The sequence below is a fragment of the Nothoprocta perdicaria genome, unplaced genomic scaffold (genome assembly GCF_003342845.1).
Source record: "Nothoprocta perdicaria isolate Ctin4 unplaced genomic scaffold, notPer1 scaffold_4, whole genome shotgun sequence".
NCBI lineage: Eukaryota > Metazoa > Chordata > Aves > Tinamiformes > Tinamidae > Nothoprocta > Nothoprocta perdicaria.
The window spans coordinates 8,486,295-8,509,867 of record NW_020455643.1 but is presented as its reverse complement, the minus strand read 5'-3'; the positions used below and the strand labels follow the sequence as shown (position 1 = coordinate 8,509,867).

At 42.4% G+C, this 23,573-nt stretch overlaps 1 protein-coding gene across 3 annotated transcripts in view; it reads right to left on the bottom strand.

The window, feature by feature from the left end:
• Positions 1 to 1,297: 1,297 nt before the first annotated feature.
• Positions 1,298 to 23,573, bottom strand: part of ABCC5 (ATP binding cassette subfamily C member 5) — a 44,971-nt gene continuing 22,695 nt past the window's right edge. For 2 of the 3 annotated variants that reach the window (XM_026045170.1, XM_026045171.1), the window contains 21 exons: positions 22,966 to 23,316; positions 22,166 to 22,237; positions 21,884 to 22,008; positions 21,231 to 21,303; positions 20,513 to 20,716; positions 19,712 to 19,855; positions 18,002 to 18,104; positions 17,307 to 17,491; positions 14,742 to 14,888; positions 14,284 to 14,413; positions 13,603 to 13,756; positions 13,342 to 13,470; positions 11,883 to 12,069; positions 11,043 to 11,132; positions 9,374 to 9,563; positions 8,578 to 8,737; positions 8,079 to 8,157; positions 7,501 to 7,614; positions 6,850 to 7,014; positions 5,546 to 5,629; positions 1,298 to 2,938 (listed from right to left, as the gene is read on the bottom strand). In XM_026045170.1, coding sequence (XP_025900955.1) covers positions 2,879 to 2,938; positions 5,546 to 5,629; positions 6,850 to 7,014; positions 7,501 to 7,614; positions 8,079 to 8,157; positions 8,578 to 8,737; positions 9,374 to 9,563; positions 11,043 to 11,132; positions 11,883 to 12,069; positions 13,342 to 13,470; positions 13,603 to 13,756; positions 14,284 to 14,413; positions 14,742 to 14,888; positions 17,307 to 17,491; positions 18,002 to 18,104; positions 19,712 to 19,855; positions 20,513 to 20,716; positions 21,231 to 21,303; positions 21,884 to 22,008; positions 22,166 to 22,237; positions 22,966 to 23,316 — 2,946 coding nt within the window. In that variant the 3' untranslated portion in view covers positions 1,298 to 2,878. Of the gene's footprint in view, positions 2,939 to 5,545; positions 5,630 to 6,849; positions 7,015 to 7,500; positions 7,615 to 8,078; positions 8,158 to 8,577; positions 8,738 to 9,373; positions 9,564 to 11,042; positions 11,133 to 11,882; positions 12,070 to 13,341; positions 13,471 to 13,602; positions 13,757 to 14,283; positions 14,414 to 14,741; positions 14,889 to 17,306; positions 17,492 to 18,001; positions 18,105 to 19,711; positions 19,856 to 20,512; positions 20,717 to 21,230; positions 21,304 to 21,883; positions 22,009 to 22,165; positions 22,238 to 22,965; positions 23,429 to 23,573 lie in introns of those variants that run through there. The other variant, XM_026045172.1, reaches the window with a different exon arrangement.

Below are 23,573 nucleotides of genomic sequence, written 5' to 3'. Positions count from 1 at the left end.
AGTGAGGTACTCAGTGTGTTCATGCTCAATACTGCGCCCACTGTGTGCACCCAGTGTAGCACCCAGTGCATGTGCGCACCCAGCGCTGCACCCACTGCTGCACCCCCTGTGTACACAGGCAGGCAGGGTGTGCTGCCTGCACACCCAGCGCTACACCCGCTGTGTGCGCACCCAGGCCGCTGTGCAGCCTGCGCACACCCTGCTGCAGCCTGCCTGCCCCACGCACACRAACCAAGGGCTGGCCCTGGTTCTTGTGCATCTTGGGCAGCCCCTGCCCCTCTCTGCAGTCATGTGCAGCCAGGTCATTGCCCCTGTGCACCCACCCCTGCCACAGGCACACGTGGGGCCTGGCACCCTCCGCATGGAGCAGCGCCTGCATCTGCTCAGACACCACCTCCACACAGCCCTACAGCGCCCGCCCATCCACACCAACACCCCTGTACATACTCATCACCCACGAGTGCTGCTCTGTTCCCAGCTCCATGGGCACCCTGCTCCCCCCCAGCCTGGGCACCACCACAGACCCCTCTCAGTGCCCTCCATGCAGCCCTCCCAGCCCCATGCCCTGGTCCCAGCCTCTTCCAGCACCTCCTGCTCCATCCCGCTCTCTGTCCCGCTCTCCTCGGCCACCTCCCACCCAGCTGGGAATACGCCCTGGAGCCAGCATCTCCACCCCCCTTTCCCACCTCCTCCCAGGGCTGCCTCTCCCACCTTGCCCCACCATCCCAGCTCTGTGCTTCTCCCCACCCTCCTCTTACAGGCAATCACCATATCCCTGGCTGCCTTCCCGGAGTGGAAAACACAGAAACCACAACCCTGTTAGCTTCCTAGGGCTGCTGGTGACAGCAAGCTGGAAGGAAGGGGGGTTGCAGGGACTGCGTGTGTCACAGCACCAGGACAGAGACGAGGAGCCTGCAGGAACACCCTGCGTTGATGCTCTTTTCAGTGTAGTGCTCAGAGCTGCTTCGAGCATGTGGTGTGTGAGGCAGAGCCTCGAGTGACACAGGACCCAGGAGTTTCTGGGTGCGGGTTTATTGAACCTGCAGCAATACATTCAGAAAGCCTCCAGAGCCCTAGTGCCGGCAGCAGCAGCCGCCGCAGCGTTTTCAATTGGAGTTTCCACTGGTATCATCAAACYGAAGGTGGAAAGTGTTGCACCAGCACAAGGCTGCTGACTCCAGATGGACCCAAAGGCAAAACAAGGACAAAACTGTATTATCCTAAACCAACCTGAAGCTGGGACCATGAGGAAAACCGTTGTGTGATTGCTTATAGGAGAACCCGTGCTGCGGTGCCCTAAAAGAAATCACTTGGTACAAGGAAGTTTCGTTCAGGGTGACGCGGCCGATAATGGCTGTGTAACTACCCTGCATCATACCCTGCATCAGAGCTACTTCACGCTGCTYTCTTAAAGCACATTCAAGAAGTAATGTGGTCTCCTCACACAATCCCCTTCTACTCATTAAGAATTTTTTATTCTGCCATCTTTTCTTCTACATCCTTCTGTTACAAATCCAGGTCTTTCCCTTTCTTCTTCCCTCCCCTTCCTTAGGTTGCAGTTATGTTGTCTGAAGTAACTGCACTTTTCATTCATTGTCTGAAGTAACTGCACTTTTCCCAATTACTGCTCCCAGCCAAGTACTAAACCACTCAAATCTCCCTGTGGGCTTCATGTGGAGTTAACGTGCAGAGCTACAGACCCTTTGGACCTCACCCTGTGGATTTTCACCACAGGAAAAGGTGAAGTCCCTCAGATGCTCCAACTAGCACAACTTCAGGGAACAACTCTGGACTCACTGTGCATTTAGATCAGTAAAATCAACTACAYTAGGTAATTTTAGAAGAATCCTACTGGCATTTGCATTGAAGTCCCAAGCAAGTGCAATGCTTCCACTCATCAAATAGAYAAGCAGGAATACAGTCTTTTTAAATAAAGATTTTCTAAGCCTATGGCAACAAAACTGGATCAGTTGCACTCCCTGTAGCTGGGCAGAATAAGTAAAACTGATGCAACTRAATTCCCAAGGGCAGGAGCAGTACCACAGAGCTCCCTCTCAARCTGCACATCTGTGGGTCTTGGGCCATGTCCTTTGCTACATACTCAGAATGATGCTATTTTGGGCAGGGTCTCATCAAAGAAATGCCCTGGCCCAGTCCTATAGTATCATTCTGTACCTTGCAGGATAAAATCTTCTCCAGGGCACCATGCTATAAATCCTAAAGCAGGATCCAAATCCTGATAGTTCCCATCACCATCACCCCCTTGTAGAATACTTCAAAGATAAACACATTTCAGTCTCATTGGAAATAGTGATGTTTCTTCCTTCCATCTCAATCACAGGGCCATGGGCCAGGTCTCCGTTTACTCCCAAGACTCAGGACAAAAGCCAATAATAACTAACTGCTACCCTTTGAGAAACGATACTTCTGTACCATCTATGTGAGGGAACTGCTGAAGGAGCTTAGAGATCACACCATACAGAACGTTTTCCTCCGGCAAGCGATCTCCTTACAGCCAAAGCAACAGTGCTGTGGCTGAGGCTTAATGAAATGGTTGATCTAATCCATGCTGCTCACAGGGGACCATTTGCTTGCTCCATCTCCAGCACTTGTTTGACATCATCTTGAGTCATTTCGGCTTGCTGAACCAGGAGAAAAAYGTTCCCTTTTTTGGGGAGAGTGCAACTGGGAAGCAGCAATTTGGCGCACTGAATCCCAAGCAGTGTCACATCACGGCTACGCCAGTGTTAGAGCTAGCACCTACTGGACAGAGCAGCCCCACTTCTCCCCTCCAGATGTGCTTTTCCTGTCCCCTTCTTTGTGCAGCATTCCTGTTTTTGGAGGGTGACTGTTCTGCYAGTCAGCTTTCTGAACTGGGTCAGTCCAGGACCAGGCAAGAGCCAGTGCTGGCATCAGGGAAGCGGAGGGAACTCCCAGCCTGGAAGGAGAAGGAGGACAAGATCAGGATAGCTCCTTTTTGCCTGGATATCCATTAGCTCAGGTTAGCTGCAAAATGAAAGCCACCCTCTAATCACAGCAGCACTTGAGCAATAGGCATTTTATCTCCTTTCTTTTTCCTGGGAAATATTGAAGTTCATGAACTCAGTTCTGCAGGGCCCAAGACAGTCTCGTCCTTGGCACAGCTGCTAATAACAACAGAACTTTTTAACTCAAAAACCTCACGTTCTCTCCCTCTGCTTAGAGTACTCAGTCTTAGGAAGGAAGCAAGGACTCCATCTCTTTGGCTATCACCCCTGCTCCCTCAGGCCTTTCCCATCTCATCTCTCATCTTTTTGTCCCCGAGTTCTTATTCAAACAGAAGTTCCCTACTGGGTGTTCTTTGGAGACAAACTATTACTTGTCCCTTTCCTAACTGCAATATACAGTCACTCTGCTCCTTGAATTGAGCAACATTGACAAGAACAGTGCCTGGCCCCTGACACATACAATAAACTTGGTGCCGGGTCCACAAGCACAAGGTAAGATTTATGCTGGTTAGTTCTTCCYTGGGACAAGGTGAGCAAAAGATGACTACAAGCAAGTGATGCTTTTATGAGCTGCTATTTTCAAGTCACAGCCCAAGCTCTTTTAACGTCTTGATGTGCCTGAGGTACTAGTATAAAAGCCTAGGTATAAAAGGTTCTCATCAGGCTCTCCCATATTACACTTGTTACTGTGAGTTTTCAAATATGTCATATACAGACAGTGATTGGTCTAGGTAAAAGTGGAAAAAYCTGGGCCTCAGGAGGACCTTCTTCACTCCCTCTGACCACCCTCTTGCTGCTTGGCTTGAGTACTTGCACTATGAACTCCACGTTCTACCCAACWCTTAAGCACATACATATTGCAAACCACCCTAATTTTAGAGAACACAGAAATAACCCGCAATATTCTATAAACAATATATCTACTCTGAAGGAAAAAAAAAAAAAAAAAATCAACTCCAAGTACACAGAAAAGGAAAAAACCCAGCCTGCAAAACCTGCCCCCTCCAGGTTCAAAAAGGTGAGAAGTCATTTGTGTGTCCAAAATAAACAAGCCAATAGAATTTACAAAACCCAAAATAGTTTTATTTACCTTTCMGATTTTTGCCTCGACGAGACATTTTGCAAACATGCTAAGGCTACAAAATGTCCAAGTTGACAAAGACATGCAACGCTGACCATTCAATAAGTCACGGCTATTATAGTAGCGACCGTGCCCGCCTGGGCCACAGGTCCCACGGGACAGGGATGGTGAACAGTGATTCATGGCAACAGACTACACAGGACCCAGTAACCTGAGGTAGGTCTCTTTACAGTAAGAAAACAACATCCTACACTAGTGTTACATCCTGATCAGCAGGAACCCGTTCAAAGTTCCTGAAGATATGGGATGGGGACTGTTTCCTTAACAACTGTGCAATAAAGAAACAGGAAATATTGATGCAAGTTAACCTTAGTATAAGTGAGCAGAAAAATGGGTTAGTGTCACCCATGCCAATAAAAGCCAACCTAAACCTCTGAGGAGCATTAGCGGATTTAGGATAAGGAGGCAGTCAGCTGCAGCAACTCTGGAAAGGCTTTCCTGCTAGCATACAGGACAGGATTTGAACCTTATAATTAATTTGTTATAGATCATTCCATGAGCATTTAGATTCTGGTCGCATGTCAGATCAGCAAAGCAGGAAGCACTTGCTCTGGTATTAAAGGGCGTTAAAGATATTAAAAGAAACCCTGGTGATACAGTAAGAAATCCTGTATCAGGACACTGAGAAAATGAGGCTTTAACGTGACCCAAAAGTGGTTCTCTCCCCAAGCCACTGAAGAGATCACCAAAACTCTGCTTTGGGAAAGCATCTTGGGAGACAGCAGCTGCTGCCATGGTGAACATTAGCAATGCTCCAGATAGCTTTGATAAATTACAATGCAATAGAGTTACACCACAGAGCTCTTCTCCTTTGCGCTAGACAACAGTGATGGGACAATAAAAGACACTATTGCAAAGCTTCACTTCCACTCAGACACGCAGAAAGTCTGGCACTAGGAAAAGACCAACTGTAAGAGACAAAATAGTGTCTCATACAGTCTGATAACAAAGCCAGATCTCCGGTACCGTAAACTGTACAAAAATGATAGAAAAGAATATGCACTGTTATTAATACAGTGCTTATTTTAATATAAAATAAACAGCTTACATTTCCACTGTAAATATAGGCTATATACAGAATTATGTATAGATATAGCTACATGTATAAAGCTTCATTATAGGCCTCTGATACATTTATAACTATGGCTCCCTGAGCCATTTGTAGAGTGCATTTAATAACAAAAAATTAGTAATATGATTATGGAATAAATACAGTAAACAAAACCATGAAGAACTCTTCTAACAGGGTTTTAAAAACTCTCTGGCTTTGACACACTGTGCTAAAAATTAAAACATGAAAAGGCAAATAATCAGCTTGGAGGAGAAAGAGTAAGAAGAGCYGGCCTGCCACAGGCAGGGAGTGGAGCCCTCCAAAATAAAAGTGACTTTGCCCTGAATTTTAGCCCTTGACAGCAACCTTGTTCTCTGCGGCAGCAAACATAGCGTAGAAGCGCGAGTTCTCGTTGGCCAGCAGGGCGGATGGCGTGTCGAATTCCACGACCTGAAAGCAAACAAGGCAGGTAAAGTTCATGAGTAAAAGGCAGCAGAAAATAAATTCCCATCCGTGGCCTTGTGACACTGCAGGAGAGAAGCCAAAAATATAGTGGACAGTACCCTAAGCATGTTTAGAGTCCAGCTTTAAACTGTAATAGACTTTTGTCCTGGAGAGCTATGTTGTTTTGGGGGAAATAAGCAATCTACTTTGGTTGGTTTCTTATTTTAGTAGCATACTAAGAAAATTCTAATTTAAAATAAAGATGTCTACTTAAAGAGCACTGTTTCAGTCTAGAAATACCCATGGGGAAAATTAAGAGAAGTTAAATTCCCTCATTAGTAAATAATTCAATTACTTGGAAAAATGAAAGTGGCTCCCAGCATCAACCACAACATGAAAAAGGAGTGATGCTCCTAGTTTTCTGTTAATTTAGGATACAAGCATAAATTTGTGTCTCCTCAGTACAGCATGCTAATTTGCTGCATGCCTGTAGTACACAAACAGCGAGAAGAAATCAAAAAAGCTCTGGCCATAACTGCCAAGAATGAGGGACATCCAGAATATTGAGATTGTGTTGCAAAAAAAATGCTTCCTGTGACAAAGTCTTGCTTAGATGAGACATCAGACAGTAAAAGTGCATTTTTATGTATCCACACTATACCTGGAATGCTTCAAGCTAGATCAGACAATCACTGGGAATAKCCATCAGGAAAGGGCCTCCAGCGGCTCTGGCAAACAGACTAAGACAGATGCTACGGCCTTTTCCTTCTCTACCCTAAGAGGCTTGCCATGTTTCCCACACTTCATTTAACTGTTTAAAGCTCACACATGGAAGCCCGGAAAGGTGGGGAGATGTACRTCTTATATACCTGTTTGACAGACATACTTCACAAAAATAACTGGAGACTGCCACTCAGCCCCAGCAGAGGTGCTTACTTTATTAATGCACTCATTGTGTCTTTAAAACTGTTTAAATGAGACTGGTCCTCAAAGGAGAGGGAAAAGTAGAAAGACTACTTTTCTGTAGTGCAAATCAAATTTTGCCCTCTTTGATCTTGTCATGATAAGATAACCACTGATTTTGAGGGGGCAAATTATTCCCAAGAATGTGAATGAACATACTGGATTTTCTCCGGCGCAATACGAGCTGTTCTTTTAGCCCAGCTTACATATATGGCTCCACCAGAGAGCACCAGGAACTGCAGCCACAAGCTCTTCCTGCTCACCTGTCCTTGTGTTAGCACCATGATGCGATCGGAGCCCAGCACGGTGTGCAGGCGGTGAGCGATTGTTAGCATAGTACAGTCTGCAAATGCCTCTCGGATAGTTTCCTGAATCAGTAAATCAGTCTCTGTGTCCATGGCGGCTGTAGCTTCATCCAGGATCAAAATCTGAAAGCAGAACATGAAGATATGCAGAGGAGGCAGAATTACCAGGACACATCTGTGGTCAGAAAGGCAATCATAACGCAACCTTTTCGTTTTCCGTATGTAGTTGCACCTACAAAGTTACCCTATGGATCACACGTGCATTTTACAGCCACATCCTGCAGCCATTTGATTCCAACCTGGGCTTCAAGTTTCTACTAACTCTCAGTTTTACATTCAATAAAATCTGTATTTAAGATTAAGCTGCTGCTACACTATTGCGACACAACTTCAGTCGTGACAGTTCCTAACAAGCAATGCATTTCTGATAGCAGGACACTGCAGCACCTGGTAGATGGCTACCAACAACTTCCTACTTCTAAACCCTACACTCTCTATTTGCACTGTTTGTGTGATTCCTCTGATGCAATGAATTCAGCACAGAACACAGGCTTTGCTCAGTGCCTTTCATTTGATAGCACCAGCTACTTCTTCCACCCATATACTCACCTTGCAGCGACGCAGCAGAGCTCTAGCTATGCACAGTAACTGTCTCTCCCCAACTGAAAAGTTTTCCCCATTTTCCATCACTTCTGATTCAAGTTTCATGTGCAGCTGGGCAACCTGTGTGGAAAGCAGAGAGAAGAAACTCAGAACATTGCCCAGGTTTGCTGCATGCATCTCCACAGCATGAGATAAAGAGTTGCTCCTCCTGCAAATGCAATTTTGCCCTCACAAAGGAGAGATTAACTTCAGTATTTGAGTRTATGTTTACACTCCCACATGTAAACACACTCACAGTGTAAAATGCACATCTGTATTTACCTACACATCCAGGAAAACATCACTCCTTAGGAGTCCCTCTGATAAAGCAACATCCTGCTGCACTAGATGCTGAACTAAATACCCAAAATATGGTACTTTCTCCAAAAAGTTCACAAGTGCATTATTAGAAAATTAAGCATAACCAGTTAGAGAAAAGAAGTGCAAAGAACTTCATCTGAATGACCCTGAAAGCAGCTATCAATGGAAAACACATGTTTGAAAGCCAAGATATAAACTTATCTCACAGGACCCATCATACTTACGCATTCCTTCATGTGAGTCCTTTCCAAGGCATCCCAGATTTGTTCCTCACTGTACTGGTTGAAAGGATCCAAGTTTGACCTAGAGGGGACAGAAGAAAGCATAACCAGAACTTGTATTGCTTCAGCAAAGAATAACAAAACTGCAGTGTGCGTGTGTGTCCATGTGGACAGCTCACATCTCGTCCTCCCCAACAGAATTTCCTTGCCAAGGAAATCAGCTCGCAGGCAAATAACAGAAATGTAATAGCACAGATGCAAAAATGTCAAGCAAGCTTAAAGGAAAAAGCAAAGATTCCTTAGAGGAAAACCACACCCAGTTCTGCATTGGGCCAGTTAAACAATACACCTCTGTTTTAGTGTCTAAAATGAAGAGATGCAGATAGCCCCCGAACGTTCATATTCTATGACCAGATTAACACATCTCACCAGGTAACTATTTTAATTCAGTATGAGCTGATAGCCTTCTTTGTCTGTCGTGTTATTTTATAATCTCACTAACCTCACAGTACCACTGAACAGCACAGGCTCCTGAGGAATTATTGAGAGTTTGCTGCGAAGATCTGCTAAACCAATGTCATTTATTTTCACTCCATCAATTTTAATGCAGCCTCCAGACAGTTCGACCAGACGAAAGAGTGCCATTCCAAGAGAGGATTTCCCTAAAAATAAGGCAGAAAAAAAGGTTTTAGTCATAGTAGCCAACAGAGATGAGACCGCACTTTAAAAGTACCAAGAGAAGAAACATTAGAAGCATTTAAAAGTATCACCAAGTTGACAGCAATCAATGCTGGTAAGTAATTCAGACAGGAAAGGGATTCAGCATTTAGACTTCTAAACCATATTAATTGTTCATTTAGAAATTCCACCTGGTTTAAACCATCTCACCTACTTTTTGGTTTTGATTCTTTACATCACAGACTTGCAAGACATCTTAGAGCCACGCATCGTTGACAGCATCTGTATAAACAACTTTCAGAAAAGCAACTAATGTGCAATAAGCATTCTGTAGATAGCACTCTGCTGATCAGCAGCTTTGGATGTTAAGCATTACAAGCACACTTGCTCATAGCAGAATTTCAACTTTTTTCTTACTGCTTATGAAGATCCTGTTCACATATATGCATGAAAACAGAACCTATTGACAGCAGTGCTGAACCACTCCTGGGTAGTTAAGAATGGAATTGAATCCTTTCAGTTATTCAGAGAGGGAGAAAAAATAAAAACCTGCTATAACCACCCAGCTCTGTTACCACTCTGTAAGGGCAGTGATTTAGYTGCCAAGCATTTTTCCTCACCTGAGCCAGTCCGTCCCACAATGCCAATTTTTTCCTTTGGTTTGATGGTAAAGGACACTTTCTTCAGCACTAGAGGGAGGTTCTCTCGGTACCGCATCTCTGCATTCTCAAAAACAACTTCACCTTCCTGCGGCCAGTCCAGAGGAGGAGTTTTATTCTTGATTCGAGCCGGAGCTTCCAAGGAAAGAGTCTTTAAAACAAAAACAAAAGTCCACTTTCCAGTAAACAAAACACTAGACAGGAAAAATGATCATCTGTGGCTTTCAGCAGGAGTTCTTCCCTGCAGAGTCAGCCCATGTCAGTGTAATGGCAGTTTATGATTAGCAGTGTGGTTGGATGCTGGCCCAGTGAGTCAGAAGGGATATCCCAGTCTTAGTGGTTTGCTGTGTTACACTTGCACTGCTATTGCCCTCCTGCTGCTCACATRGTGACACCAGCCTTCAACAACAATGTTTTTATGTAACACATTTTGAAATTTATCTCAACTCTATTATTCATCGGGACAATTCTTACAAGTTGGTGGAAATTTCAAAGACTGAATGGCTTCTGGAGTCACTACCTGCAGAATTTCTGTATCTCAGAGCAAGCCACAATCACATGTCTTGGGTCTGATAATCATCTACATGACATGCTGCATTTTTACCACAGTTCTTTTCTATCAGTGTCACCTCCCTCATTTCCCTCATTGTCAGTTTAGCTCCTTGCACAGCTTGTTTTTGCAGTTTCATTCTGACCTTTAATAAGCTCCTTGTTAAGCAGTTCAGATGAAACAGGGGAAAAAAAAAGTCTGAAAATCAAGCATGCACCTTCAGGTTAAAAAGAGTCAAGGTCACTTTCCCATATTTGGCACCCGCAGTCTCTGAGGGAGCAACAAATGCCAGTACGAGATTAACTTTGCACACCTACAAAGCAAGCACTTCCTGCTGAATCAGGCCCATCAACTYCTTTATAGTCTCTACAAAGAAACTAGCATTTCAGGAGCGTGTTCTTCCTCACTGTAATATAAGCATTTAGAACAGGTTGGATGAATTGCCCTCTGGAAGCAGCCATTTCCTAAGCTGACTGTAGAGTGATCCTGCAGGGACTCTGTCAGTTGTGGCTTTTTGCAGCATCTAAAGTTAAAGGCAGATTCGTAACACTCTGAAGATTTGACAGAAACACTGCTCCCTTACAACAGGGCTCCACATCTTGGTGCTGACAAAAGCAGTATCTGCTCCCACAGGGAAAGAAACTCTGGACTTGGTGAGACACAATATGCAGGGTGTTTCACTGTTTGCCCACCCTTAATTTTAGGGTCAAACTTGTTTTATGCTGTTTCATAATAAAATTGTTGTCTAGAGACCAAAATAAGAAAAGCTGTGGAAARCGTTGCTTGATAAGTAAGCCATAATTGTAGATGTGATGCTCAAGCAGTCTGCAGCTATCGTTTTGCCCCGAAAGCCTCGAAGTGGCAAACACTATCACCTTGCAATGGGAGATATCAGGCAGAATTTGTGAAACTACAGATGTCACTGATCCACTCTACAGGGTTGCAAATACTTTACTTATAGTGTAAAATTAGAAACATACTCTCTGTATGCTGGCAGACCGCAGACAACTTCCTTTGGCCAACAACATCAATAGCAACAAGCAATTTTACAGCATGCAGCCGAATGCATCGTTGTCATACCTTGATGTAGTGATCAATTCTCTCCACTGAGGTGAAGCGAGCTTCTGTTTCTGAAGCAAGTCTGACTGTAAACTGGAATAATCCTGTTAACTGGGGCGATGAGAAGAAACAGACAAAAGCTTAGAGAGTTGTGATGAGATCTATTATCGTATAGAGACACTAATCTAATCAGTACTCAATAAAACTTAGATGCCTTGATGGAAAGTAGTCTTCCTTTATGCGGYTTAAGCTGAAACAGCTTTAAAATAACAATAAATCATGAATTGTTTGGAAAGACGGCAGCTTAGTCCAGTTTTCCCCAAGGAATGGCTTAGAAAATTAGCCAGCTAAATTTGGCATTTGCTCTTTACTACCACCAGGAGGCAGAAAAGGCCAAACAACAGATCAAATTCCAGGCACACCGAGTCCCAGAGCACAAAATCCCACACGGCTGAGGAAGGGGATGTTGTGTGCCATGTAGTTACAACACAGGCAATATAGCCACAATGCATCAAGACTTCAGCTTGGCAGATGGACCACGAATCTAAACTCCAGAAACATCCAGGAAAAATGTGCAGCATTCTATAGAGAGCCTTACCTGCTTCCTAATTCAGCATTTAGAAAAAGGCAGTTCCCCAAAACAATAACCTGAAGTACCTAGCTTTTCCCTTGAAGCTAGCAAAAGGCTTTTGACCATAAATCACTTTGAGAAGGGAGTGAGAGGGGTGAAGGAAGCAAAGGGATCTAACACTATCTTTTTTCATTATAGGAAAGAATCACGAGGAGGGAAGGGGCAGGTCTTGATTAGTGTTAATTACGTTAAATCCAGACATTATATATTAGAGCATACAACAAACTCACCTGCACAGCATATGAGATAGCTAGCCCTGCATATGCAGGAGGAATCTGGCCATGCATTAAGACAATCATAAGGCCGGTGGTTGTAATGAGAGCGATGCTGATAATGTCCAGTCGTACAGCCAGCCAGCGCATCGCGCAGCTGAACAGGTAAAACGGGGCCTGATTGTCATCTAGCAGCTCCTGATACCTGGGGTAAAAACAGGAGACATGAGTWGGCTGCCACCAGCATGATATTCTACAAATAACTGCTTCCATCCCTGCTCTAGTATCAGARATTAGAGTGGAAAGACTAGTTTTTAGCTATTCTTTAGCAAAAAAAGTCTCATGTCAAGCCATAAATATATTTACAAACGCTCCCAAATAAGGTAGGATATCGAGTTCTTTCAGACTTGCCAAAACAAGTGTCTGTGTACAGTAAATTAGAGCTTAGGGACATTACAGACAYTTGCATCACGCGACCTATGTAAGACTTTCCCAAGGATAATCGATAGCTAGAAATTATTCCACATATAAAAGCAGCAGTGGAGTAAGAACAGAATATGTAATATTTTACACACAAGTGTAGAAGTTAAATTACAGTAAAGAGGATCCAGCTAGTGACATTAAAACACACTAGTAACCATTTCATTTACAATCCTGATCCTGTGAAGCTGGGAAAGAAAATTTAGAGGGAGATGCCCTGAGAGATTTACAAGGCCAGAGAACCACCTCTTCTGATGCTGCAGCAATTTCACAGCAGCCACCGTTGCACAAGTGCCTGAAGGGCCTCAGTGCCCCAGCATCAACTGTGCCCAAGGACTGCAACASCAACTCTGTAACTTTCCATTCAAGCTGCTGTGGCAGTTCTCCCTGCTCCCCATGCTCTTGTTCTGATGACCTTGCAGCTTCTAAACTCTGATACTGTTACAGCACATTCTCATGGGAAGCAACCACCAGCAGCCCGAGAAATTCCTCACTTTCCTTCGCTTCTTGTTTTGCAGATTTTGGTTTATGCTAGAGAAAAATCAGCATAATGCTCAAGATCAGTTGCAGCCACTTAAAAACTTGATAAATACAAATCCAACAACACAGGTTTTGAGAGCTAACAACTCATCATATCAACACTGAGGCCTAATTGGCAACGCACAAGTGCTAAGAGCATTACATGCAGAAAAAAATTAAAAAGAAGTATGAGCAGGTCCTGCTGGAAAAGTGTGTAATACTAGGAGGAAATCACAGCTAAAGAGCTGCCCACTTGCTGCACTGGAGAGAATCCCCAGAGCAGACTATCCATATGAGACCCTGTTCCTGGCACTTCCAAGGTCAACCTTTGGGGAGTTTTCTCTTTCCCTTCTCTACTTTTCCCCAAAAGTAACTTTCACAATTGGAATCAGTGTGTGTCATCAAATACAGACCCTGCTAATACATTTTTCTGTTAGCAAACCTTTGGTACTGCTCTCTGCCATCTATCTGGACTGACCTGTGCAGGAATTCCTGTCCTTTGTGATAGGCATGGATTGTGGAGAGACCCTGTATGCTAGATGTAATGTGTGACAGAAACGGAGATTGTGTGATGTTGTCCAGACGCTTCAGCTCTCGAATGAAGACTCTGGAARGAAAGAAACAGTTTTAAGCAATAACTGTGTGCAGTGACTATACTGATGTGTGTATACCTAATAAAACCACATGTCCCTACCGACAGGTCAAAGCATCTCTACTGTTAAAGCAGCCAGGTACTTACCTKGACACAACGTGCAGAACGGTAAACAGGACAACGAGGGGCCCCACTGCCACCAGGAACCAAGGAAAAACTCCAGAGATCACCCCCACACAGAAGAACACAAGGATGACATTCTGGATGAACATCTCTGCTTGAAATGGCAAACGAACATCAACTGGAAAAGACAGAAAAGAGAGTCTTGAGAAGAGAAGGCTAAAAAAAACCTAAATAATTGAACTCAAAAGTATAGCATCACTCACTAGGACAACAGTTCCTTATGGCTTATTTAAATATAAAACATTTTCACTAGGGATGCTTTTATCTTCTGAAATGCCAGTGATCTTCCTAATGATGCCTATTTGCAAGAAAAGCACTGATGCCACTCTTACCTAATTACCTGCTTTACTGTGCATCAGCTTCACCCTGATAATCCAAGCTCCCCTCTACATTAACTGCTAAGCGTCTATGTGCAACCTATGGGCATGAAAACATATTTTCTGTAAGAAAATAGTGAGACTTTGGATATCAGYTGCTTCCTACAAGGGGAAGCCTAAAATGTCCCAAATTGTGCTTTGTCTATTTGGAAGAAAGGCTTGCATAGATACAGGGTATCCTCACCCCACCAGTGAGGTTGTACAGAATTAGGGAGCTAACCAGGAGATCTGTATGTGGGACTATCTCAAATCATCATGGAAAACACACCTTCATCCATGTCTTTGGAAAATCTGTTAAGAATCCGTCCCGTTGGTGTAGTGTCAAAGAATTTCATGGGGCTACGCAGAATCCGTCGGAAGAGCTCATCGTGTAGCCTTGAGGATGCTCTGAGAGTTCCCTGGTAGCACAGACAACATAAAATATTATCAAAGGGTGTTTGCCTCTCATGTTTGCCTTCACATCACAAAACATTTCACTGATTCACTCTCAAACCACAAGTATGGATTTTTTTCTTGCATTCTGGGCTTATAATCAGTAGAAGGAAGCTAACAGCAAACATGATGCATGCCCAAGAGATGACTTGATGGAAATCTTGCAACCCACAATTTGACTTCTTTAGGTTCAGAACAAAACACACTACAATGACAACAGTTCTGTACACACAGAAGTTGGCAGAAGGGGAGAGGGGAAATAGAAGAAAACTAACACATGGTGCTGGCACCTACCTTCACAAAGACAACACCACGAACCGCCTTCAGGATCAACATGACTGCCATGGACAGAGCATAGATGCCAGCATAGTAATGCATGTGAGGGTTATCTTTCATACTGTTGCTTATGACAGTGTCATTTCCCAAAGTCACGGTGGTGTTCTGTAAGAAATTAATGGGTTCAGTSAATAGGTGGTTAAGACAAGGATTAAGCAGATTTGCACAGTGTGGAATTTAACCGTTATCCTCACATTATTTTTGGTGTTTCTTTAAAGCAAGCTCTTTTTATTTTAAATTCTGAAAAACTCTGAAAAAAGAAAAATCTGTTGCCACTCTAGAGCAACAGAACCCAAGAAACATTSCACTTTTGAAATCTTCTTGAAGTCTCTCAGAAGAGTGGTCTGCTACTCCGAGGTACTAAGTTTTGTTAGTCTTTGCACAGTTTTTCAGTCTGTGCACACTGTTGCCTTCCCACCTGAGTTTCAATGAGTCTGTGTCCCACTACGCTGGCTATGGGACAGAGCCCAGAGGACACAACACTCAACTTAGACACACAGTCCGTTTGATGCACACGGTAGCTGTGCACAAATTCATTATGTAAGAGCAGAATCATAAATACTCTGATGCTTCTCTCCACTGTTGGCTAATTTAGCAACATTTGCACCCTTTTTTTTGCCCATCTCTTGCACGTCGGTATATTAGATTCAAAGATCTATGTTACTGGGAGAATTTCAGGATGGCTGTCAAATCACAAGTATTTCTTTCCTAAGAGACTGGTGATCCCCAAAAAGGTACCTCTGTCTCGTGCTCACAGCACGCTGAACCCAGAGCAACCTCAATTACTTTCAAGTGGTGGGAGGCTTCTCTCATGAAATACTGCAGCCCAATTTGATAACTGATTTCCTGGGTAGCTCTTAGAGGAGACATCCCTTATACGGCAGGTGTCGGCTAGAATACATTCACACAGCWGGACAGGGGGAAAATGCCCTAATTCCCAAGGTTTCTTCTAAACTGCCTCAGTACAATATGRCTGTTGGAATCCTTCATACAGCACTAGTGCACAGATCAGAGTTGATGTGTTCAAACTGCCAATAAGAACACACTAATTCCAATMATCTCCTTCATTAATTCATTAGCCAGGTGGTTATTTGGAATGATTATACAGCATTAGTTTCTTGTGAAACTGTATCAACTACTAAATTAGTCTTCTTGCATAMAAATTTCCAGTAAGGTCAGACCGGTGGCATCTCTGACTCTACTCTGCCTTTAAACAGTGCCAGTTTATTGGACACTGCAAATGCAGAAGATGCAAAAATTCCACAGTATGTGGATGCATCTTAAACCTCATCAATCAGAAATAACTCAAATCCTAAAGCGCTTTTTTTCATTTTCCATATCATTAACTCTAAATACTTAACTCTAACTGCTTTTAATATTCCTATTGACCACTCAATCCCTCTTCAAACTGTATTTCAGTCATGTTTTCATTTAACAATCATGTCAAATCATTTAGTATAATTTATMTCTCACAAACCTAAGTCATCCAATCAATCGAAAAGAATCATGCTTTTCCAGTATACACTTAAGTGAACCATGAATATTTCAGAAAGCTTTCCCTAACAGAGGTACTTGACTTACAGGTTTGTATCCCTCAGCCTTTTTTTCCTAGAATATCCTTGAAAATGCTACTGTAATAAGCACTTTGTTTCACTATCTTCCTGCAAATGCTGTGGCAGCAACAGCTCCTTCCTAGCCTTTCATTTCACACCTGTTATTTCTTGTGCTCTTCTGAACAATGCCAGATATCTGCATGCCACCATTCCTATTCCACAGGACGATTCACTTTGGATGTGTTGTGAGCTGTCTCCTTAATCAAATGCTCTTATTTTCTGCCAGGAGCCCAATCATTTTCTGTACTGGAACAGAATTACACATTCTAATTCTCTCTCTCTCTCTTTTTTTTTAATTCTTTAGTATATTTAAAGATCCCATTGTTTATTTAAGCCTTGCTGGCCATCTGTGCTTCATTATCCTTTCTCTGAGGGGTTTTTATTTAATTCTCCTAATTTTAGATCTTTAAAAGCTACAAGAGTCACAATCAAAGCCCCTAGAGTGGAAAAAAATTCCAAAGCATCCCAGGTCATCACATTTTTCAAAGAAACTCCCACTAGTCATTTGACTTGAAGTTTGACTTTGAAGTTTAAGCTTGACTTGATTCTTTAACAAGAAAGAATAACCCTGTTAGGTGCAAGGTCACATTCAAATTAACACAATCACTAGAGTTAGTAACTCTTCTTGCAGCTTGTTGGCTCCCTTTATATTTTCCTTCTTTTTCTTAAATTAATCGAGACAAAGAACACAAGGGCACTGTAAGACTGGACAAGCTGTTACATCTTTCTTTTAAACAGAGCTCTCATTCTTGAAGATAACTTTTCTCTGGTGAGATTACTTCTTGGGGAGCCTTATAACTTGTTTGCATTATGAAGTACCACTTGGTCCCATAGGACTGCTTGGGAATGGTGTCAGGGAGAATCCCCCTGCCCCTTATGCATAAAAGAGTAGAAAAGTTATTAATCTTACTCCACTGCCTTGCTTGATCCAGAAACTCAGCCACCAGTTGCTAAAAGCTGTGCTGCCCACATTCAGCACGAAGAGGGCCATGATGATGAGAAACGCAAAGGGGCCTCCAGCTGCCTGAATGTAGATGCCATAAACAGACCAGGGGACRGAGCCTTTGCCCTTCTCTTCCACCTGCACCAACTGGCCTGTAAAAGAAAAGAAAATAAAATGGAGAAAGAGTGAGGAAAGAAAAGTTGTTGCATGGAACTTCTGCAAGTTTAAAAACATCTGAGAGACTAAATTAATTTTCACACTCTACTGGATAATTTCAAAAGTTCAGCTATTACTGAACAAAGTTCAGTGGTTCAGATATGTTTGCAAAAAGTCACGTTTCACCAACATTATCATTTGCATCATGGACTGAAAAAGCTCACTAGGCTSGTATCAACTCCATCATTGATTCTCTTAATCCCACCAATGTTAAAAGTTAACATTAAATAGGGAAAACCCAAAGATAAGGGTCACACCTTCACATTCCTCATACAAAAATGGCATGGTCTCCCCAGGAGTCCACAGGTATTAAGCTATACATGCTTGGAGAGGTGGTGTGGGAGAAGCAGCTTTGAAAGAAAATTCACAACATGCGTTGAAAACAAAAGTTTTAAACTTTCGGGGCTAATATGCAATTACAGCCAGAAATCTGATTACACAGTTACCCTCTTCCTTCTTCACAACTTTCTCCTTCTTCACAGATCCTGCTTTGGTACTTTTATCCTGGGGTCTCTTCAGTGAACTATTTGTGGTCTTCTTAATATTAATCTGTAGGAAAACAATGTCACTGAACAAACTAAAAATGAATAATTTTTATATATTCATAAAGATATAATCCCCTTCTGCAATAACAATTTACATTTTCATTAAGAGTTTTTTGTCCACACATACCCCCTAGAATACCTCTCAGGAAACCTCGGATGAAATGTTTCTCTCTTCCAAAAATCTTACTGTCGTTCAAAAAAAGAGAAGCCAAAAAAGAGCACAAGCAGCATCTAAGGAGTCAGTTARCTTGGACTTGCAGAAATCAAATGGCCAAAAGGCTGAAAAGGGCACACAGCTACTCTTCTAAAYTTCCCACAAATGGAAAGGACTCTCTGTTCTGCAGCTGCCTAGATCTGTTAATTGAACTCCCCTACACACCATGTTCTGGGTCATCTTCCCACCCTTTGCAGGGCAACCCTTCAGGGTGAGAGATCTTGCATGTGGCAAACCACAGAGCACCCAACTTCCACCTCCCTTTCTTCTAACCCCCAGGGAACACAAACCAATGTTCCTTCCGTGTGTGGCAGAGCTTACAAAGAGTGAAGGTCAGCCAAGTAAGCAGGCTGGAACCTCTCATGTTAGCTGTCATTACATTAATTTTAGAATGGCTGGGCTATAATCTTCATGCCTGAGAAAGGATATGCAGGATAATGCTTTACATTCCTTCACTTCTTTCATCTCCCAGGAGAAAATCCTAACAAAAAAATCCTACTCCATTTATCATGACGCCACCTTTTCAGAAAGTTCTATTTTCTATGTCTGTATTTGGGAATAAAGAGCCTCTCACTTCTTAAAAATAAACTCAAATGCTTTTAGTCTCTTTTTAAGAAAGAACATATGTAACATTTAAGCTGAGAAAGTTCTAGAATCAAAGCAGCAAAGTCACCAACTCTAAAAATATCTTTAAGAAACAAGCAGGGGAAGGTGGGAAAATTAAATAGCTGAAGTTTTAAATGCACGTCCTAGTGAATGGTTCTTTTTAATTTACAGTTTGTTATTTACATTTTTTCTGTAAACATGAAAGGATGATCCACTGACTAAAAGACTAACACAAATCTAGTTTGCATTTAGAGCAATTGCTTCAAAACAGAAGCAGTCCCAAGCAACAAGATTTTTTTTCCCCAAACTCCACAAAACAAGGCATTTCCAGAGTCACATTTCCAAGTTACTGTCACAAATAATTTTTGGACAAGTCGTGTCATTGTTGCTGTGCCTCAGTAATCACCTGCTATGAGATAAAAAGAGGGAAATATCTAGAAAGAACTTGTGGGACAAAGGCTGGGTCACATTTGAGTCAGTTTGGAGGCAAGAAATAAGCTGTTCAATGAAAGAGGCGAGAAGCTTCCTGCTCTGAGCATCACCAGAAGAAATGACACTTATTTCATCTTCATTTCAGCTCACTAGCAGAGTTAATATCTTTATAATATAACCTTCAAGCACAAACACAAACTAAGACTTCAAATGGAAAGTGCTAATAACACACAGAATATTCTACAGGAAATTTATGGGTCAGATCAAGACATCAAGCCATWTTCCAGTCGTCTTTGAACTAAGTCATTTGGCTAATCTCATTAGAAAAGTCAAAGAGCTTTAAAATGGAAAACAAGTACCTCAATATGTGGTGTTTCTCCCAGCTGCAGGTTATTAAAAATGGTTGCATAGTCACCATTTAAATTCATCAGTTCCTCGTGACTTCCTCGCTCAGTAATGCAGCCTTCTTTCATGAAAACCACCTCATCACAATCAACAAGATACTGTAGAAAATGGCAGTGAGAACAAGCTTTTATCATTCTGCCCAATTATCAGGCACATGCCCACATGAGCCTATTTTGTAATTTAGAAACATTAGGTGGTGTGGAGACGAGGTGAAGTAAAAAGCCTTTCAAGTACCAGACATTTGATTTTAAAGGATCTGCACTGACTAGAGTAACATGATTAGTCTCACTCTATACGCACAAAAATTGTGTGTGTTCTATCAAAGATAATCCATTACGAAAGACAGGATTCAGGATATTTAAACCCTGCAAACCCTAATATATCAATAATAGTATCTGTATGCACAGAAAATGACAAAACCAACAGAGAATACATCATCAATATGAAAACTAGACATTTCCGATGTGATAAACCAACCTGGTAAAAAAGGTTTTTGAATAAGATATTCGTATTTCTGGTAAAATTTCTTTAGGTAAGTGTTGCCAGTACCTATCAGCCAAATATGCACCAGTATCAGCCCAAAGGATCAGATTGTGCTCTGTGCATACTCGCAAACCTTGGCTGTAAACCTAAACGATGCATCCTAGCRAAAGGGAATTGCGCTGTAACAGGTCACAGCATGGCAATAGTCAGTATGAAAACTGACTTAAATAGCATCTCAAAAACTCCAAGAAAAAGTATGAGAGATGCAGTACCTGAAGCTGATGCGTGATGAAGAGGACAGTTTTTGACTTCAGGTGCTTCCTGATTGCGCTGTTAAAAATGTGATTTCCCACATGAGCATCTAAGGCACTGAGGGGATCGTCGAGGATATAAATGCTCCTGTCGCTGTACAGTGCTCGAGCCAGACTGATCCTCTGACGCTGGCCTCCGCTCAGGTTAGCCCCTCGTTCACCAATCTGCACAGATGAAGTTATATCTGTTAGTTTGGCTCTACAACACTACAACACAAAAACTCACCGCGTTTGTGAGGGGACTGAAACGAAACAGTCCATACAATACTACAGGAATTTTATACTCRTAAGTGTCCATTTCTTTGTGCAATTATATGACCAACTCAAGGCTAATATGCTTCACATATGACAGTCACTTTTTTTTGCTTATTTTACTCTTATTGTAAAAATACAGCCATATTTTTCTTAGCTATTTTAAATCAAATTCAAGTAGGGCCTGTAAAGGCAACTAAATTTACAACACAGTGAAAACATGCCCAACTATCAACTTCCAAATCCAAAACACGACACAATTCAGAATCAATAGTCCAGGTCTATTTGATAAGCTCAGTAAGGTGCAATAAGTCATTTGGCAGCTTGACTTGTATGAATAACAGATCGATGTCCCCCTCAGCCCACTCTGGTTAAGCCAAGCCAAAATCCTGATTTCCTCCATCTTTATTACAAATAAAATCTGTACCTCTGTCAGGTCCCCATTTGGAAGGATGGCTAGATCAGGTCTCAGACAGCAACCATTCAACACAGTATTATATCTAAAGAATATGAGTTAGATTAGCAGTAAGTTTTTTTCTCCCCCCTTCAAAGTGTCTAGATAACACGGCATTATCTCACTTTTTACATAAATATCAGACATTCCAGCAGTCTAAAGCAGATGATCTGTCTTGGATTCCCAAGAAGCTGAGGACAGCACTTCATTACCTACTTTCTGAAATACTATGTAGGTAAAGAGGCAAATTCTTTCCAGAGATAAGCAKCCCAGGCCCAACAGCGGGCCCCCACTGGGAAAGGGCCAAATGAAGTGGGTGCACATTGCAAGTAGCAGTTGTTCAGAAGGCACAAGGCCAGGACAGCAAGAGCAAATAACGCAGCAGCTGCTACAAGCAGAGGTCAGACAGTACCCGAACGTGAGCTACCAGCCACCACTGCAAGAGTGATGACAGAAGCCCTTAGAGCCATCGGCCATAGTGACCACATGTAGAGGCCAGGGGCTCTCAAAGAAAACTCAAACAAGTCTTAAAGGCAGACCCAAAAAGAGAGGCTACATGGAATTTTCCCACCTTGGGTCAGGAATTACTGAGTTATCATAAAAATAAGCAAGCAGTTCTGACAAACCTTTCTTCATCATATTCCTTCCCAAAGAGAATGTTGTCTCTAAGTGTGGCATTGAGAATCCAGGCCTGCTGGGCCACATAAGCAAATGTTCCACTTACTGCAATGCTCCCCTCCAGCAGGGTCATCTGGAACAGAAGACAAAAATCTCAAAATTAAGCCATTCCGTGTTTAGAACAGCCTTTCTTCTACAGGGTACAATGGAAATGATCTCACTTTTCCAAAAATAATTGAATTAGGAGATAGGAAAGAGAAGGGCATGTAAATCAAAACAGAATTTCTCACCTGTCCTAAAATAGCTGAAATAAGTGAAGTTTTTCCACTCCCCACACTGCCACAGATTCCAACAAGTTTTCCCTAGGCAAGAAAAAAAAAATATATATATATACACATACACACACACACACACACTTATTTACATAATAATATCCAATAAAGAATTTGAATAAGCTACCACATCTCAGAGGGGATAGTAAAGACATTAATGCCGGATGAAAAAGGCAGTATTTGAACTTGAAAAAAGTGTGATCACTGTCTCATTACAGATTAAAACTATATAATAAATATCACAGGTGAAAAGCTGTTTCACAGGTATTTGAAGATCACTTTACTTTGACTCAGAGCTCCCAAGGAATGGTGAACTCAGCCCAAAATACCAAGGCTTTTTCTCAGCAGAAGTTCATCCAGATTACAGGTGAAAATCCACAAAATTATTAAATGATTGTGGGAATAAATCCTCTACTGATATACTGATATCTTTTGCCTTACTGATTCTTTAAGTTCAGCGGTCATACACCATATTGAGTGCTACAAACAGCAAAATCTTGACTTAAATGCAGCAGGGTGAGAGTTATACATCCTACAGTGCTTCAGATGCTGTTTGCAGGGCTTGCTTGCAAAAAAAACAGCACTGTTGTTCACATCAGGATCAGGTACTGCACCCTAGCTACTGCAGTTGCCATGGATATTACAGAAGKGTACAAATAGCAACGTGCTCCATTTTGTACAAAAATCCACAGATTCTCTCCTAAAGGACAGCCAAGGAAGGCGTTTTGAGTGACCAGATCAATTTCTCCTTCTCTCACCTTTTCTATCTCCAGGTCAATGTTATAGAGAGCCCTCTGAAGCCGAAGGTTAACCAGGTGGATGATTTTGTTCTCCTCTTCAGGGCTAGGATGGTCATCATTGTCCACTAGAAGATGGCCCTTCTGCTCTGCCAGCACAGCTTGCTGTCCCTCATTCTGCAGCTTCATTTTCTCCTTCTTGCCCTTTGCGACTTTCTTGTCTTTTTTCACTTTGGGGGTCAACTTTGGTGAGCTCTGGACGCTGGCGTGGGAGAAGTCCCAAGCCAAAGTAGCATTTTTCACCTCTATGGCGGTTTGAGGATTGGCTGGTTTTTTCTTTATCATATGAACCTCTTCCATTAGAAATAAACTCTGATAGGAGTTGTGAGAGAGGTGTAAAGATGAGACACCTGGTCAAGACTGGGAGACAAGCCTACGGCACACTCACGCAGCAAAACACATCAGGCTATACAGTGGGAGGAAGCTGAAGAGCAAAAGGTAGCTCATTAGTGTAAACTAACTGCAGGCCTGCTAAGTGGCCTGGGCATTCCTGGATGTGGTGGAAGCACTTAGATACAGAAAGGCTTTCAGGGAATTGCAATATTTGCAATTATGAGGGGCTTATTCTT